Source organism: Mesoplodon mirus, assembly GCF_964341445.2.
Source record: "Mesoplodon mirus genome assembly, chromosome: 13".
In the NCBI taxonomy this organism is placed as follows: domain Eukaryota; kingdom Metazoa; phylum Chordata; class Mammalia; order Artiodactyla; family Ziphiidae; genus Mesoplodon; species Mesoplodon mirus.
Genome location: NC_138989.1, coordinates 38,371,929 through 38,389,004, shown reverse-complemented (window position 1 = coordinate 38,389,004; position 17,076 = coordinate 38,371,929). Strand labels below are relative to the sequence as shown.

The 17,076-nt window shown below is 41.4% G+C and overlaps 1 protein-coding gene across 1 annotated transcript in view; it reads right to left on the bottom strand.

Annotated features, from left to right (window-relative positions):
- GREB1L (GREB1 like retinoic acid receptor coactivator) overlaps window positions 1-17,076 on the bottom strand; it is a 272,602-nt gene that overhangs the window by 24,481 nt on the left and 231,045 nt on the right. The window contains exons 17-20 of the mRNA XM_082640432.1: window positions 15,177-15,357; window positions 13,134-13,326; window positions 6,108-6,238; window positions 1,905-2,244 (exon numbers count right to left, since the gene is read on the bottom strand). Of these exons, the coding sequence (XP_082496558.1) occupies window positions 1,905-2,244; window positions 6,108-6,238; window positions 13,134-13,326; window positions 15,177-15,357 (845 nt within the window). The remainder of the gene's footprint in view (window positions 1-1,904; window positions 2,245-6,107; window positions 6,239-13,133; window positions 13,327-15,176; window positions 15,358-17,076) is intronic.

Sequence of the window (17,076 nt, the reverse complement as noted above, 5' to 3'; positions counted from 1 at the left end):
GTGAACATTCCAAAGGGATTTCAAATTTTCACTTCCACACAAATAGAGAATATAAAAAGGATGGATTGATGTGATCGAGAGGTTTTGAGCGTATGGAAATCTCTTTTGTGTGGCTGGTGCCTGGCAGCGACTCATGAGAATTGAGATATAATTGCTCTGAGAAGTAATTACTTGAGACCCCCTTCGTGTATGGCGCACACTCCCAGCAGCCCTTTGGAAAACCTGCAGGTGATTCTGACGTGCTAGCAGCCAGGCTAGGAAGCTCAGGTCTTGACCGCAGTTTTCAAACAATGGCCCAGAGGGGCATATTATTTAGGACTGCTGATTTATCCTGACTTAGTGATTGGCATTCCTGAAGGGTCCGAACAAATGACCTAAGACTCTGTAAGTAGCTGCACTTGGTCAGGGTCAGTGGAGACCCAGAGAAGTCCCGGCAGGCTCACATCCTTTGAGACCATCTCCCTGCAGTAGGTGTGTGAGACTTCACAGAGCAGTGCTGATGATCTGCTCTTCCAGATTCCTCATCATTATTAGCATTATTCAGATTATCCCACAACCTATGCCTCTATGAATTATACTGTAAGAAGAATTTCAGGACTCTCATTTGTTAGTTATCCCAGGAATTCTGCTGTAATGTGGTCTATGACTCTAAATTAATATTGTGAGCATTATATCTATATATCCATATGTGAAATGTAAATGTTACAACTTCCACTAAATAGAGGAGCTTCTATTTTTAGACAGATTTATTTGTTCCAGCTACGTATCAAGCTAATACAAGACATGTTGTTTGCATTTTGGATTATTCAAGATAGGTAATAGAATACAATACAAAGGCTTACATTTGCAAAATGCTTTATGAACACTAAATAATAATCCTCGAACTAGAGCTCTTAGAGATCATGCAGTCCAACACTCATTTTGCAGATGGTAAACTGCAGCCCAAGGTGGGAATGCAAATCCCCTAAGACTACGTGCTTTCTTTTCATACAGTTTGTGTCAAACTAGGTCTTTCTTCACCCAGTTTAGCTCAGTGTTTAGTGTGCAAGGTGCAGAAACCATGTCGGTCTACCCCAGACACATAGTACCTAGCTTAGTACCATATCTATGTGTACGCAGGATTTTATGAAATGCTGTCAAATGTCTGGGACACATTGGATTATATAAGTCCCCAGAAAAGTCTGAGCAGGGCATGAGGTAGAGATTTAGGTTAGTTGGTTAAGAAATTCTCCCCAGCCCGCCATGCCTGACAGGAGGGGTTCAGGAAAAGCAGTGCGTCCCTAGCTGTGCAGGGGGGCGGGGCGGGGGTGGAGGATGGGCGGCGCTTAGCCATGCACAAATCCCTCTGCAGGAGGCTTGACTGAATCTCAGCCCAGCCCACGCCTGGGGCCAAAGCAAATACAAAGAAACAGCAAACTGTTGGGGAATCCACATGCACGAGGGTGGGGAGTAGTTCTCTATGAGCACTGAAGATGAAACAGGATACTTTACCCACTCTGAGCAGACAGACAGGCTACACGGACAGAAAAGATTCAGTGAACGGATGATACTTAAAGGCGTGCCCCACGGAGGTCCGAGAGAACAACTTACCTTTTTTTCTGAGAAAACAGATGGCCGTGGGCTAGATGCATCTCGAACAAGGTCAATAAACATGGGGTGAAATTGGGTCATCGCATTTTTGCACCTGCAGTTGGAGAGCATGGAAGACCAACTGCATGCATGTGCTAAAAGGGGGGCCGGACAGAATCTTATTAAACTAGGAAAGTGGACACGTCCCTTAGGTTAGCCTTAACATGGTCACGAAGATCACACTGACACATGTGCAAAACTCTATCACACTCAGGCCTCTGAGCCACCTACACGGGAGTCCTAGAAAACAGAACAAACGTCTGTCCGTTGCTAACCTTTAATCGCGCCGCAAAGTGGGCTGCGACAGTGAGTTCAGAGGCGGGGTTCCCGAGGATGATCTCGAAGCGGTACTGCAGCCCCAGCTTGTCGCGCACCTCCTGCAGCCGCTCCTTGGCCAGCATCGCCAGCTGCACGGAGGGCACCCTGAGAATGAGCATGTGTCCCCTCCCACTTTTGTTTTTTCCTGGGCAGCTGAGGAGGTCATCCACGATGCTGAGTGTTTCCGGCGTGCTGTGGTCTCGGAGGGACGCCATGGCGGTGAGAGCCATCAGAGCCTCCGAGTACTGCTGGATGAGGAGGTAGCAGCGGACGACCATGCTGTGCAGCCTGGGGTACCTTCAACAGAACACAGGGAGCTGGCATCTGGGCGTGGGGCTCACTGGGGCAGCGAGGTCTGTGCTGTAGGAATGCAGACCAAGCATGGCAGGAAGGGGTTCGTGACAGGAGTGGGGCTTGAGCTCTAGAATGACCTTGAAGCCCCCATCACTAGAAGGAAAAGGTGAGCTCACAAAACCTGCTGGGATAGGTACAGCAAGTTCACGAGGTTTAGGGACAGTCTAGTGACCCGAGCTTCTCCCAGTGCGGTCTCTGGACCAGCAGCATCACCCAACAGCAGCACCACCTGGGAGCTTGTTAGACCCGCCAAAGCCTCCCACCACACATGTACTGAATCAGAATCAGGCTGGACAAGGTCCCCAGGTGATTTGTATTACATTGCTTTTTTGGGGGGGTATAGTTTTTTACAGTGTCGTGTTAGTTTCCACTGTGTGGCGAAGTAGAGTTCCCTGTGCTATACAACAGGTTCTTATTAGTTATCTATTTTATACAATCACATTGCACTTTGAGAAGCACTGGTCTGTTCATATTTTCAACAGAGCCATAATGGATCATCCCTAGATCCTAACCTCTTGCTGGTAGCTTGGGGTTAGAATGCTTGTTAGCTTATTTCTCTTATACTTCAGATTACAGTTAAGGAAACTGAGGCACCAGTGTAATGTCTGTGGAGTATCAGGAGTAAAAAGAGTAATTAGTATTGCTAATTTGAGGTCAGCTCCTTTGTAGCAATAACAGTATCTTCCCATAAAGATGGAGAAAACTTGGAGCTGGCTGGAGAAATAGCACCCCCTAGTGGTGTGGCCTCCTATCCACCTGAGCCCCTGCTCGGTGAAGGGGGCCCAGCAAATAGTAGGGGTGTCCTTGACTCACCTCAACATTCCCCTCCCTCCACCCTTCACTGGACTGCCAAATTGGCAGTTTTTACGATTACAGAGCAGGCAGAAAATAAACCTCTCATTAATGTGCTATTCCTCAGAAAGCCAAGCCTGCTGACAGAATGAATACAAATGGGCAAAGAGGACCCACTTGCAGGCATGAAGAGGTGCTTGCAGGTATCAAGAAAGTAGGCATAGGCAAAGCAAGGCCCTGGACCCGAGCTTGGCCAAGCCTCTCGTGGAGCCTGCAAAACAATGGCGAGTCTGAACTTCCCTTCTGGATGCCAGCTGGTAGCACATGCAGCCGCCTAGCAGCTGGGTAGGCCAGTGGGGGATTTCACCTTTGCTCCACTTTATAATTCTATTTAAAGTGAAACTGTCATCACCAGCCTTACACAGAAAAGCCCAGGGTCAAATACCAGTTAGGGTCATCAAATGACTAGTGTGGTTCTGAAGTACTTAGAGCTGGAATGGACCACAGATTCCCTGGGTTCTGTCCACTCCACCTTCTCATAGAAGGAGGCTGAGTTAAAGGTTGGGAGAAATTCAGCTCCTTTCCCAAGATCATCCAACTGGTCAGAGACAGAGTGTGGATTTTATTCAGGTCTCTGACAATGTCTTCTTACGTGATAAGAATTTAGTAGATTGGGGAAAAGTAAAGAAATCCTTCAGTTCAATCAGTCCTGGGCCAATCCCGTCAAGTGTTCAATAAATCATAGCTATTATTAGCCTGGGGTGACTTGGCTAGAGGAAGTGGGCACAGATGATCCAAGTTTAAGGCTTAATGCTTTTTGCTGGGCCATGTAGGAAAGCCAGAGTTAGATCAAAGAGTAACTTTGACATACAGGCATTTAAATTTCACACTGAAAGAGCTATGAATTTAGAAGTGAATCGTTTCCCTAGTTTTTTTTTTGTTTGTATTAAACTGTAACTGTAGTTTTGTAAGTATTACAAAAGTTGTATAGGAGTTGATGGGATCATCCATTAAAATACGAGTTATAAAACTTCGAGTGACAGCCATAAAAAGGAACGAAACTGAGCTATTTGTAATGAGGTGGATAGACCTAGAGTCTGTCATACAGAGTGAAGTAAGTCAGAAAGAGAAAGACAAATACCGTACGCTAACACATATATATGGAATTTAAGAAAAAAAAATGTCATGAAGAACCTAGGGGTAAAACAGGAATAAAGACACAGACTTACTTGAGAATGGACTTGAGGATATGGGGAGGGGGAAGGGTAAGCTGTGACAAAGCGAGAGAGAGGCATGGACATATATACACTACCAAACGTAAGGTAGATAGATAGTGGGAAGCAGCCGCATAGCACAGGGAGATCAGCTCGGTGCTTGGTGACTGCCTGGAGGGGTGGGATAGGGAGGGTGGGAGGGAGGGAGACACAGGAGGGAAGGGATGTGGGAACAGATGTATATGTATGACTGATTCACTTTGTTATAAAGCAGAAACTAATAAAAAAAAATAATGATAATAAATTAAAAAAAAAAAACTTCGAGTGATGTTACTGGAAGAAAAGATAGGTTCCAAGAGGGCAGAGGGAACAGAAGGGTGGGAAACAAAGGGGAGACTCATGGGATGGTTCTGGAAATCTAAGATCACATGTGCTGTGAAAGGATTAACATCTCAGTGTCAGTTAAGTCTTCTCAAATCCAACAGCTGCAAAAACATAAAATCCTACTCCAAGCCTGCTCCTTTTCCTGACATTGCATTATAACTTGCTGGGTAGGATGTATCCCCCGTCCTCATTTTTATTTCTCTTTCTTTTTTCTTAGCAAAGTTATAGGGCAGCTTGTTAAATACATGGTTTGTGATCAGTTAGAGCCAGTTTTAAGAGCTAGAGCTACTAGGGCTTCCCTGGTGGCGCAGTGGTTGGGAGTCCGCCTGGCGATGCAGGGGACGAGGGTTCGTGCCCCGGTCCGGGAGGATCCCGCATGCCGCGGGGCGGCTAGGCCCGTGAGCCATGGCCGCTGGGCCTGCGCGTCCAGAGCTCCGCGGCGGGAGAGGCCACAGCAGTGAGAGGCCCGCGTACCGCAAAAAAAAAAGAAAAAACCCAAAAATAAAGAACTAGAGCTACTAAAAAATGTGCCTCATCAAATAGTGCCCAACTGCCCCCATCACTGGATGATCAAACAGAATACTGTAGTGGAGGGCAGGGAGGGACCTCTAGTAAGCTAAATTCTTTTTTTTTTTTTTTGGCCACGCCTCACAGCTTGCAGGATCTTAGTTCCCTGACCAGGGATTGAACCCAGGCCACAGAAGTGAAAGCTCCAAATCCTAACCACTGGACTGCCAGGGAATTCCCTATTATGTTAAATTCTAATGCCTCTGCCTATTTTTTGAGTCTATGGTTCAAGATCAGGGAGGAAAAAAACCCAGAAAAACCCTTTGCTCTTCCAGAGTTTGACCTGGAATTGGGGAAGAAAAAGGAGACAGAGAGTCATGAATCTTAACCCCAAGGTCAGGGATGGAGGAGGGCCACTTAGAACTGAACTCACTTAAATGATCGGTTTGTTCTTTAATTTTCTTCAGTCTACACTCCAAATCTCTCAGAGTAAAGTTTTGTTTTTACTGAGTGTACTTGCCTGTGGTGGACAGAGGAGAAAAGAGAGGAAAATGTAAAAGTGTGGGGAAGGCCAGACCTCAGAGGAATGGTCTTTAATAAGCAAATCCCTCTGTGCCCAAGTCATCTCTGGGTGCAGCAATGAAGCCTGCCTGGGAGACAATTAAGAACACAGAAAGTGGTTCTACCTCCCACTCTGAGTCACTGGTTTCCTTTGTTGGTCTTGGATGATCATAGAAAACCCATCTGAGTAAAAGGTCATCTTAGGAAAGGCTATTTTTATTCTGCCTTCACATGTCATTTGCACAGCCTGGACTCCACCAAAATTCCCTGTGACACTGACACAAAAGACGTTTGGCTATTTCAGACATGCAAGTACAGCTGAACAAAAGGTTGAAAGTCCTTATTTACCTCTCCAAGAGTGTGTTCACCATCTTTTCAAAAGTCTCATCACATCTCAGAAGTGGGCTCGTGATTCCCCACTGAAGAGATTTACTGTACTCGTTCATGCCAAAGTACAGCTTCTCCTCGCAGCTCATGTCCTGGTTCAAAACAGAGCAAAACCCAGTGACGGCAGGATACAATGTGTCTTATTTTCTGGGGGTTGGGGGAGGGACCTGTAATAGGCTATTGCCTGGAACGTTAAACAAATTGTGAATAAGCAATTAGGACTACATCAAGCTAAAAAGCTTCTGCACAGCAAAGGAAACAAAATGAAAAGGCAACATACTGAATGGGAGAAAATATTTGCAAATCATTTATCTGATAAAGGGCTAATATCCAAAATCTGTAAAGAGCTCATACAACTCAATAGCAACCCGCCCCCCCAATCCAATTAAAAAATGGGCAGAGGATCTGAATAGACATTTTTCTAAAGAAGACCTACAGACGGCCAACAGGTACATGAAAATGTGCTCAATAGCACTAATTATCAGGGAAATGCAGATCAAAACCACAAGGGGCTATCACCTCACACCTGTTAGAATGGCTATCATCAAAAAGATGAGAGATGATGTGTCAGTAGATGTGGAGAAAAGGGAATTCTTGTGCACTGTTGGTGGGAATGTAAATTGGTGCAGCCACTATGGAAAATAGTACGGAGGTTCCTCAAGAAATTAACATATTTGTATGTGTGTATGTATATATACATATATTTGGTGATGAATGTGTTAATTAACCAGATAGAAGGAATCCTCATCCTTTAAAAATGTATACATAAATCATCACAATGTATACTTTAAATATCTTTTATTTTTATCTGTCAGTTATACCTCAATAAAGCTGAACAAAAACTGTGTTTCCTTATATAACCTGATACCAACTCTACAATCATCTCTGAAGCACTAACTGAAATTTCCTTTCACTTCAAATGAACTTAGTATGTGATTAGTGGTATGTTGATATGCTTTCTTAAGGCAGATTATAACTACATTGATGGTTTATTTTCTCTATCTTTTGTTCAGATGTTTTTAGAGGAAGAGCATTTCTTAGGCTTGTACAGTCAGCAGGTCAGATTTTTTTCCTTCTCGAAGCAGCTCTGTAAATTGATACATATGAGTTCTATAGAACTCGTTGGAGATCAAAAAACTCAAAAACGCCTCTATTACAGAAAATTTAACTTTTCTGATGTTATTTAATGATGGTGATTCTCTTGAACTTTTACAAACAAAATTCATTTTAAAGGTGAAATATATAGTTTTCTTCCTTCTAAAACAGAATACACAGTATTTAATCTATGCCCCTTCTTGACGTCAATCATCACTATGAAAATGAATAACTATTTTGGGATGTGACACAAAGATTTCCTCAGAGGAGCCTGACATGTGTGACAAACTGCTTGTCCTTAAACTAAGTAGCTCCAGAATAATCAATAAACTTTTTGAGTTCATGTATCTGGTGTTTTTTTTTTTTTAATAGTTTTCCTTCCTCTGTTGTACACTATTTTTTCATAGTCATTTCTTCTTGCTGTCGTGTTGCCTGTGCATTTTATTCTCACTTTTATTTGTTATTTATTATGTACTGACATTTTTCTTCAAACACTCTCCAACTCATAAAGGTTACACAGCAGCTTAAAATATATAAGATGAAATTAGGCAATTAGAGGAAGAAAAAGCAAGCGTAAGAGCAAGGAGACTGGGCCAGGGATGAAGTTAGTACTCTCAAAAATGCATCCCAGAAGTTTCTGCCGTTTTGTTAGAAGTGGAATGTGAATTTGGTTCTGAGCTTTTAAGTAACCCATCCAAAGAGATGAGCAATTGTGTCATTTATAAGGTCCATAAGATAAAAATAAAATACTATAATTGGCGGCTTTTAATTTTTTGAGCACCCCCCCACACCAGCTTATCCTGCTTATTGGAACAGGGTCTTATTTGAGAGTAAATACGCTTCATGGGAGGACTAGAGTATGTTATTATAAATATCAGAGCCTTACAGCAAAGATGGAGCGACATCTATAGTTTACTTGTTTGCTTGTTTCTTTCTGGATTCTTGGCTGCATTCTGAACAGCTGTGTCAAATAAGTCATTTCAGGATGAAAGAAGTCAGTCACCTGAGTCTCCCTCTTTATCTCGACTTGGCACAGAGTAAGGGGAAAAGCTTTATCTTACGTGCATGTGGTTTTCACATTCCTTCTCATCCACAATCATGTTTCTTTCGGAAGATGTAAAATCCGACTCCAAGCCTGCTCCTTTTCCTGACAGCATTATAACCTGCTGAACAGGAAGCCTCCACCTGTTTTCATTTTTTTTTTTTTTTTTCGGGCCTCTCACTGTTGTAGCCTCTCCCGTTGCGGAGCACAGGCTCCGGACGTGCAGGCTCAGCGGCCATGGCTCACGGGACCAGCCGCTCCGCGGCATGTGGGATCTTCCCGGACCGGGGCACGAACCCGTGTCCCCTGCATTGGCAGGCGGACTCTCAACCACTGCGCCACCAGGGAAGCCACTGTTTTCATTTTTACTTCTCTTTCTCTTAGCAAAATGAGAGGGCAGCTTGTTAAATAGATGGCTTATCATCAACTGGAGCCAGTATGGTTTTAAGAACTAGAGCTACTGAAAATAAGAAGTGAATAGTTCCCCCTTTCTGTTGTGTTTGCATTAAACTGTAAGTGCAGTCTTGTAAGTTTTGTAAGTAGAAGTTAATGGGACTATCTTTTAAAATACGAGTTATCAAACTCAGAATGATGTTCCTCTAAAGAAACACACGTCCCCAAGTATCACAAATCATAAGTGATACAATTTATTGAATCCTTGTATCTTTGGGGATAATGTCCCTTCTCTTAAGAAAAATATCTCCCCTCCCAAAGTCTTGCCCTCTCAGTGACCCCCAGCTGCAGCCCTCCCTGTCCTTTCACTACCGTCTCTGCTTTTCCTCCAGCCAAATGCTCTGCTCTGTGGACACTGTTCCCTGGAAGGTCACCAAGGATTCCTGAGGCCAAACCCTCAGTCCTTGGCCTCACTGCCCTCTCAGCCATTCTCTTCATTACTTTCTTCTATGATTTTATCTACACCAGCTGCTTCAGTGATTAGCATTTCTGAAAACTATTCCAAATCCTCATTGTAAAGCCCTTAATCACAACTCCCACATTGCATTTGCGACTGTGCACTCGTCCCAGTCTTCACTCAGCCCACATCGTCTCATCTGCCCTCCAGAGGTCCACCTTCCTCTTGACTTCTCTTTTCCCACTAAAGGCATCACCTCAAAGATATCTCTGACTCTTCCCTCTTCCCCAATAAATAAATCCTAGAAGATTTACCATTTCTTCCATCCTTTGTATTTCCAGGACCACTATGCTGATTTAGGTTCTTGTTCATTCTAACCTGAATTATCAGAAAAGCCAGATGTCACATCTCCCTCTTTCTAATCACTTTGACCTGGCCTCTATAGTTGATAAATTGCCTTAAAATGCAGCCTCTTAGTAGCTACTAAAGCTGAACTCAGAACTCAGCAATTTCACTCCCAAATGTATAGCCAACAAAAATGCATACATATGTCTACTAAAATGCCTAAAGCAGCACTATTTGAAATAAGTGAATAGGATGAATAAATGAATTGTGGTGAGTCACCCAGCATAATCTATATACAGCAAAAAGAATGAATGTTTTATGACTCATGCAAAATATAGAAGAATCTCACAAACAGTGTTGAGCACAGAAGCCAGATATAAGAGAGTGCCTACTGCATGATTCCATTTATATAACGTTCAAAATGGGGCAAACCAAGGCAGAAGAGTGCTTCCCTCTCGTGAGAGAGCGCCTGGCTTCTAGAGTGGTGCTAGTGTTCTAGTTCTTCATCTGGGTGCTGGTCCCATGGGTGTGCTCAGTTTGTGAAAATGCATCAAGCTGTACATTAACATTGTGAATATAAAAAATAAAAGAAATATGTATATTCTGCTATTTCTTTTTTTTCTTTTTGAATTTTCTTTTAATTTATTTTTTTATACAGCCGCTTCTTATTAGTTATCCATTTTACACATATTAGTGTATACATGTCAATCCCCATCTCCCAATTCATCACCCACCCCCACCGCCGCCACTTTCCCCTCTTGGTGTCCATACGTTTTTTCTCTCCATCTGTGTCTCAATGTTATTTCTAATAATACTATGCCCTTGCTAAAATATCGTTCATGCCTGTGTAATAAGTGTAAGCTTTTCCAGCCTGGTCTCAAAGATTCCATATGTATATTTCCAGGTTTCTTTTCATCCCACTAAGTATTCTCTGAAAAATGTCTGATGCTTACTCCTCTGTGGTCCTGCCCGAGCTGTCAGCTGCCAGGAGTGGCTGCTCCCCGGTCTGCTCTGTCCTTCCTCTCCTCCAAGGCCCATCCCAAGGGCTCTGTCCTCTATGTTGCTGTTCCCTGATGCTCTCAAATGGGTGGGACTTCTCCCTCCTTTCAACCCACAGAGCACTTTGGTTTTCTGCAATTGTCTTATTCTACTTCGTTTTTATTTTGTTACATTTTTTGTTTTGTTTTGACAAATTGTATATATTTAAGGTGTACAACTTGAGTTTTTTCTTTTTTTTAAAAAATTGACATAAAATTATATTAGTTTCAGGTGTACAGCGTAATGATTTGCTATCTGCATATGTTGTGAAATGATCACCACAGTAAGTTTAGTTAACATCCATCCCTCACCACACATGGTTATAATTCTTGTTTTCTTATGGTGAGAAATTTTAAGATCTACTCTCTTAGCAACTTTCAAATATACCATACAGTATTATTAACTATAGTCACCTTGCTGTACATTATTTCCCCAGGAGTTATCTATTTTATAACTGGAAGTCTATACCTTTTGACCACCTTCACCCATTTTGTCTACCCTCCAGCCCCCGCCTCTGAAAACCACCAATCTGTTTTCTCTATCTATGTCTTGTTCTACTTTGGAATAATAGTGGCTTTTATACGTACTTTGCTTTCTCCTTAAACCATCAGCTCTCTGTGTGTTCTTGGAAAGATGTAACACAAGCCCACAAGTGCTCACTAATATTTTTTGAGTCTACTTTCTTTGCTTTTCTCTATTATGCCTTCTTTAGGACATTGGCTTCAGGATAACTAAAGGAAGCTAATCACTAGAGCTTCGCCCCTAAATGTGTAAAGTTGTTGTAAATTAGATTCAATGCTTTTACCTTTTCTCCATGTTCCTCTCAATGTCATAGGGATGATTTTTTAAAAACTTTAATTAGAATATAATAACTCCCCACCCCTCAATTATTTTGAATATGATCCTGGGTATCATATCTCTAATCCACAAATACTTCACTAGATATCTCTAAGATTGGAATCCTTTTAGAAATATAACCACAATACCATCATTATACTTAAAAAAATTAAACACAGTCATAGGAATGACTTTTAAGGAAAATTATTTTAAGCTTGTTTCTCTATTATTTCACATCAGGAGAAGACAAAGGGCAGAAGCTATGAGCCCATCTTCCTATCACTGGAGTGATCCCTTCCAGAAAAAGACTGAACCAACTGTTCAGGATAGGATAGTTCTCCTTTTCCCCCACTAACAATATATTCAACTTAACGTTTAGTTGGAGCCCTATCTGTTGGATTAAAAACAATGTTTCCTTTTATCAGTTCTACTGGCTATCCCATTCCATGTCAGGACAACTACTGGGGTAGACCCTAGGCACACCACACGGGTTTGGTTCAGAGGCAAAGGAACTCTGGCAGCCTTTTATCTCACCCATAACTTGCCCACCCAATTCATGGACAGAGCTAGGGTGGAGAAGATACCAGCAAAGTGAAAGCTCAAAGCAACCTCCTTGTGACAGTCAACACACCGAGACAGTTCTCACAAGGGAGGGACTGGTGATGCCAACGTGAGTCAGGGACCTGAGCTTGCTTGACTGTAAAGGACACACCAATACTCAGAGAGAAGGGCTCCAAGTCTTCTTACCTACTTCATAACAGAGTGAAATGCACTGGGTTGAAAAATAAACAGTTATTCTTATGTAAGACATTTCTGGCCTCTTTTACTTAAACATGTTTATTTTAAAATATCTCACAGTTCAATATTTCTAAACAAAGGTTCTATTGCTTAACGGCTGATCTTTATTGTTTTTTAATAAAACTCTCATTTTTTTATTTGCTAATATATTTAGCATACAGTTTATGGGTCACAGAAAATATCTTTTAAGTACTAGGGACTGGACCTGGATGTGTACAGTGCTGAGCTATTCTCAACGCATTAAATGATACTACTGAGTAATTTAGAGTGTTTTGTTTTGTTTTGTTTTGTCTGTGAAGTCCTAACCACTGGACCACCAGGGAATTCCTGTTTAAAGTCTTTTTTTTTTTTTTTTTTTTCCTTTTTGGCCACACTGCGCAGCATGTGGGATCTTAGTTCCCTGACCAGGGATCAAACTCGTGTGCCCTGCGGTGGAAGCACGGAGACTTAACCACTGGACTGCCAGGGAAGTTCCCTGAGTAATTTAGAGTAACAGTACCAGCATCTTCTGTTTCAACTAGAAGTCTGTGAGAATTGATTAAAAGGAAAAATCCAGTTGCTGGGAAGCATGAGAATAATTAACATATAGATATACTTCTAGATCAGTAAGACTGAAACAAGAGGACAATAAAATTTCCAAGTTTTAGATTGGAATGAATCATTTAAAGGCACAAAGCTAATCCAGGATATTGATGATGGTGTCAGCTGACATCACATTTTAGGGGGACAAATTATACTGGATAGACAATTTTGTATCTGCATGATAGCCCAAAAAAGAACAACCGAATCAAATTTATAGAGGACACTATTCACTAGTTTTTAGTGAATAATAATTGTAATTATATGGAACTTTTAGAAGAGAAAGCATTATGTTAGTTAGTTTTTTGCACTCTTTTGCCATGACCATATTTTATTACAAGATTCTGCTCCCCAGGGGAACTGAGAACATGACTGTGTATCAGAGGGTAGAACAGAGACTCACTGTGCTGTCCAGCTGTATCCAGTGAACCTCGTTGTTGGCGCTGATTCGGGACTGTTGGGTCTGCAGAGTGTATGGGCAGGAGGTGACCTGGAGCACCAGGAGGTTGAAAGCTTCCAGAACCTCTCTGCAGTTAATGACTCTGTCAGCCAATCCATGGCCAGGTTCACCATGTGACAAAGAGCCCGAAATGACACTGTAGAAATATTGAAAGTCACATTAAAACCTCCTAATTTAACTGATTAGATGCAGAATCAGATATCAAAATGGAGGTCATGTTTTAGCTCTTATTTTTCTGGTTCCTTTTAATTGGGGGCAGGAACAGAAGCAACCAACATTTGATTTGGAAGGGCAAAGAGGACCCACCTTCTTACCCCTTTCAGACAAATTTCAGGGATTTTTTTTTCCTTTTTCAGTTTGTCGCTGATATACCTCAAAGTGTAAACTCAGTTATCCAAGCCAAGGATATCCAACTCCGTAGCTGAGGTGGATCACTTCAGTTTGAAAGCCCACCTGAATGAGGGAGCTCTCCATCACAATATGATGCTTATAACTGTGCAACGATCTGTACCCCCAGAGAGGCCCCAAAGCTACAAGGAATCCCCTCTGTGTTAGCACGCTCTCCTTTCTCCCTTGAAGCTGCTAGACCTTGGGGAGGACTCCTCCAGCCTCCTCCCCACGACCAACATTTTCATATCTCTGAGTCATTTTCAGTTCCGTTCAGTGTGGACGTACCAGGTTTCCATGCAGCCTCAAAACTCCCCACCCCCAGTCCCGCTCTCTCTCCCTCTCTCCCACCCCACCCCACCCCTCTCCCTCTCTCTCCCTCCCTCTCTCTCTCTCTCTCTCTCTCTATATATATATATATATATATATGTATATATATATATATTCAAAAAAGTAATCTCAAGGCCCATAAGAATTAAATACAGAGAGATCCAATGTGTAATCCTCAGAGCTATTACCCCAAACTTTCAAAGATAAGGTATACAAGGTCAGTGAGCTATTTCTGCTCATAGAACATGAGCAGTAACTGAACAAGGTGTGGGTAAAATTTCTTTTCTTTATCTCTCCTTCCTCCCTCTCTCCCTTCCTTCCTTCCTTGCAAATCTAACAAGTTATACCAGGTCTTATTTACACCTACATATGGCTCTGGACTTCAGATTATGGAGTACCAAACACATTCTGGCTTCTGAACAAGTGTTTTTGCAATTCTGACATTTCTACCACAGATCAAAAAAATTCCAGATGCCTAACCTCAGTGTGTCCTGAGGAAAGAAAATCTATGAATGCTTGATGATGCCTGAAATTTCCCTCCCCCGACCTGGTGAGGACAAACCATGATGTGTAATATTTGACAACTATTTGCCCTTAAAAAAACAACAACAAAAAACAACTACTTGCTTTTTTCAATCCATAGGAACAAAGATACCCCCTACTAGATAAGTACTGTGATTTGATCTGACTCCGTCACACCACACAAACTGTTATTTCATTAATAAGCCCGTAAAGAGATAGGATGGTCTCTTGTTTAAACAGGTAGATTGCGGAAGGTTTTGGATCTGCTCTCAGATCATTGAAGTGGCATCTCCACTGCTGCTAAAGGGAAGAGGGAAGAGAGAAAGGCAAGGAAGAGGAGAAATGGCAGGAAAGGAAGGAAGAGAGGACAAGGAAAAGGAGAAAATGAGAAGAACCACGAGGAGGAGAGGGGGTGGGCAGGAAAGCACCTGGCCCTTCTGGGAGCTCACTCACCGCAACCCCCTTGTTGCCACCCTTTCGCTGAAGCAGCTGAGTCCCACAGTGCTCTTAAGACCGGATTTTAACAGGAATTTGTGAATTCGCCCACAGTATAGTTAAAATAAAATCAACATTAAAGCGGTAAGAAAAGTTGAGAAAGCAAGGAAAGGGTGGGAATAAGTTAAACCATGAGAAGATGCCAACTGGTAGGGTCCATGGTCTTTCAAATCACCACCTTTTATATTATTTAGTACATGACCATTACTGCTGTAGAAGAAATATTGTATTTGCTCACTCTGAAGCAATCACCTCGTTAGTTCCACATGGGAGTTGTCATGAACTAGCACAAACAGTGTGTACGGGTTCTGTTTCACCCTTCTCATAAAAACTTCAAACTTGGTTTGAATCTCATTGTCTAGACGAACAACATATTTCTCTGCTCTCTGATAGGCTGTCCCATTTTCCTCCAGACCCAAGTCTACAAGGACACCTGCCAAGAAGAAAAAAGAGTTTATCTTTTTTACACACATGTCTATGAGATTAAGTTCAGTGTACTGATATACTGGGTACTAACCATATACAGAGATTTACAGAGCAGATAGCTTTCCTTCTCCATATTCCCCACAACAGATTTGAGGAGGAAATATCAGGTTTCCTTTTCTTTAGAATACCACACCCCACCTCCCATACTTCATACAAATGACAACAGGGACTGACCTGATACATTAAGTAGAAGCTTGAATGTATGAGACCTCTGTCTAATTAAATTCTATTTATATGTGAAATATAAATTTATATTTATATGTGAATTTAATTGTCTAATTAAATTCTATTTATCTGCTAACAGCTACTATAGGCCACTTGGAAAAAATGAAGCTTTGGACCACAGCTCTTGGCCAAATTGATATAATCGTGTAAATCTTCCTTACCCCAAATTTAACGACAAAACACATATAAGAAAAAAGGAAAATAAAATCTGATGTCCAAAGATACATCGCTAGATCGTGAGCTTTTTTAGGTAGTATTTTACTCATTTTATATAGTGACAATGTTGCACAGAACCTAGAGTATGGGATGCCCTCAACGACTGTTGGATTATATACCAAATTAATAGAATGAACTGAATTACTCAAGATAATTATATTCTCAAAATGTTAGAAACTGTGAAACTTGTACTGTATCATTATCTCTGTCTATAGTAAAATTATTTCTACATACAAACATCTAAAATAGTTCTAGGCACATGAAGCTGTTGTTGGATAATTAAAACACCAAATCCTCCTTTAAAATGAAGAGACAAAGTGGCAATTATGTGAGGTGAAGTGTGTGTTAACTAACCTTATTGTGGTGAACATTTCACAATACATACATGCATGAAAACATCACACTGTATACCTTAAACTTAGACAATATGTTAATTATAGCTCAATAAAGCTGGAAAAATACACTGCCCCCAAACAAGGGTGCACAACACTCCCCTGCCCAAGACACTCAGCCCTCTGAGAGGAGAGCCTTGTGACTCAAGCCCATGACCCTCCAGGCAGAAGGAACCAGAAGACTGATTGGGGTTAGATATGTCACATTTGGGGGTTAGATATGGTCCTCCAAGGATATCTATTTAACATCCAATATCAGCCACATCCACCAGTCCCAACTGTGTGGAAAAAATTTTAAATTAAAAAAGATAAACAAGTTAAGTGAAGAGACTTTTATGAATTATGTTGACTTAGTTTTGTTTGTCTAGTTTTTCTTTTCATATAAAACCAGACTAATTAACAGCTATATGCAATTAGATGCCATAATACTAATAGCTCTAAATGGTATAAAAGAAAATAGGAAAAATGTTTTACCATGTGAAAAATTCATTATACCAGAAAAGGTAAACAGAAAGGTAATTTTGCTTTCAAACTTTTTTCATTAGGAGTCTTTACTCAGAGATTGTTTTCAATTTCCACCCACGTGTAGTCAAATGATGTTGTGAATATTTCCAAAAGCAATTAATCAAACATTTAATTTGGCAAGTAGTCTGATTTTTTTGGAATGTAGATTGCTTATAAAATTTATTCAACATTCGATAGAGATTTACTGAACATCCATTATATATCAGGTACTATGTCAGGTATTGTGCTCAGCCTGGAGATACACAGGAGGGCAGGACAAACAAAGATCTTAATCTCATGGAGCTTATGATGGAGAAGATGGATATTTT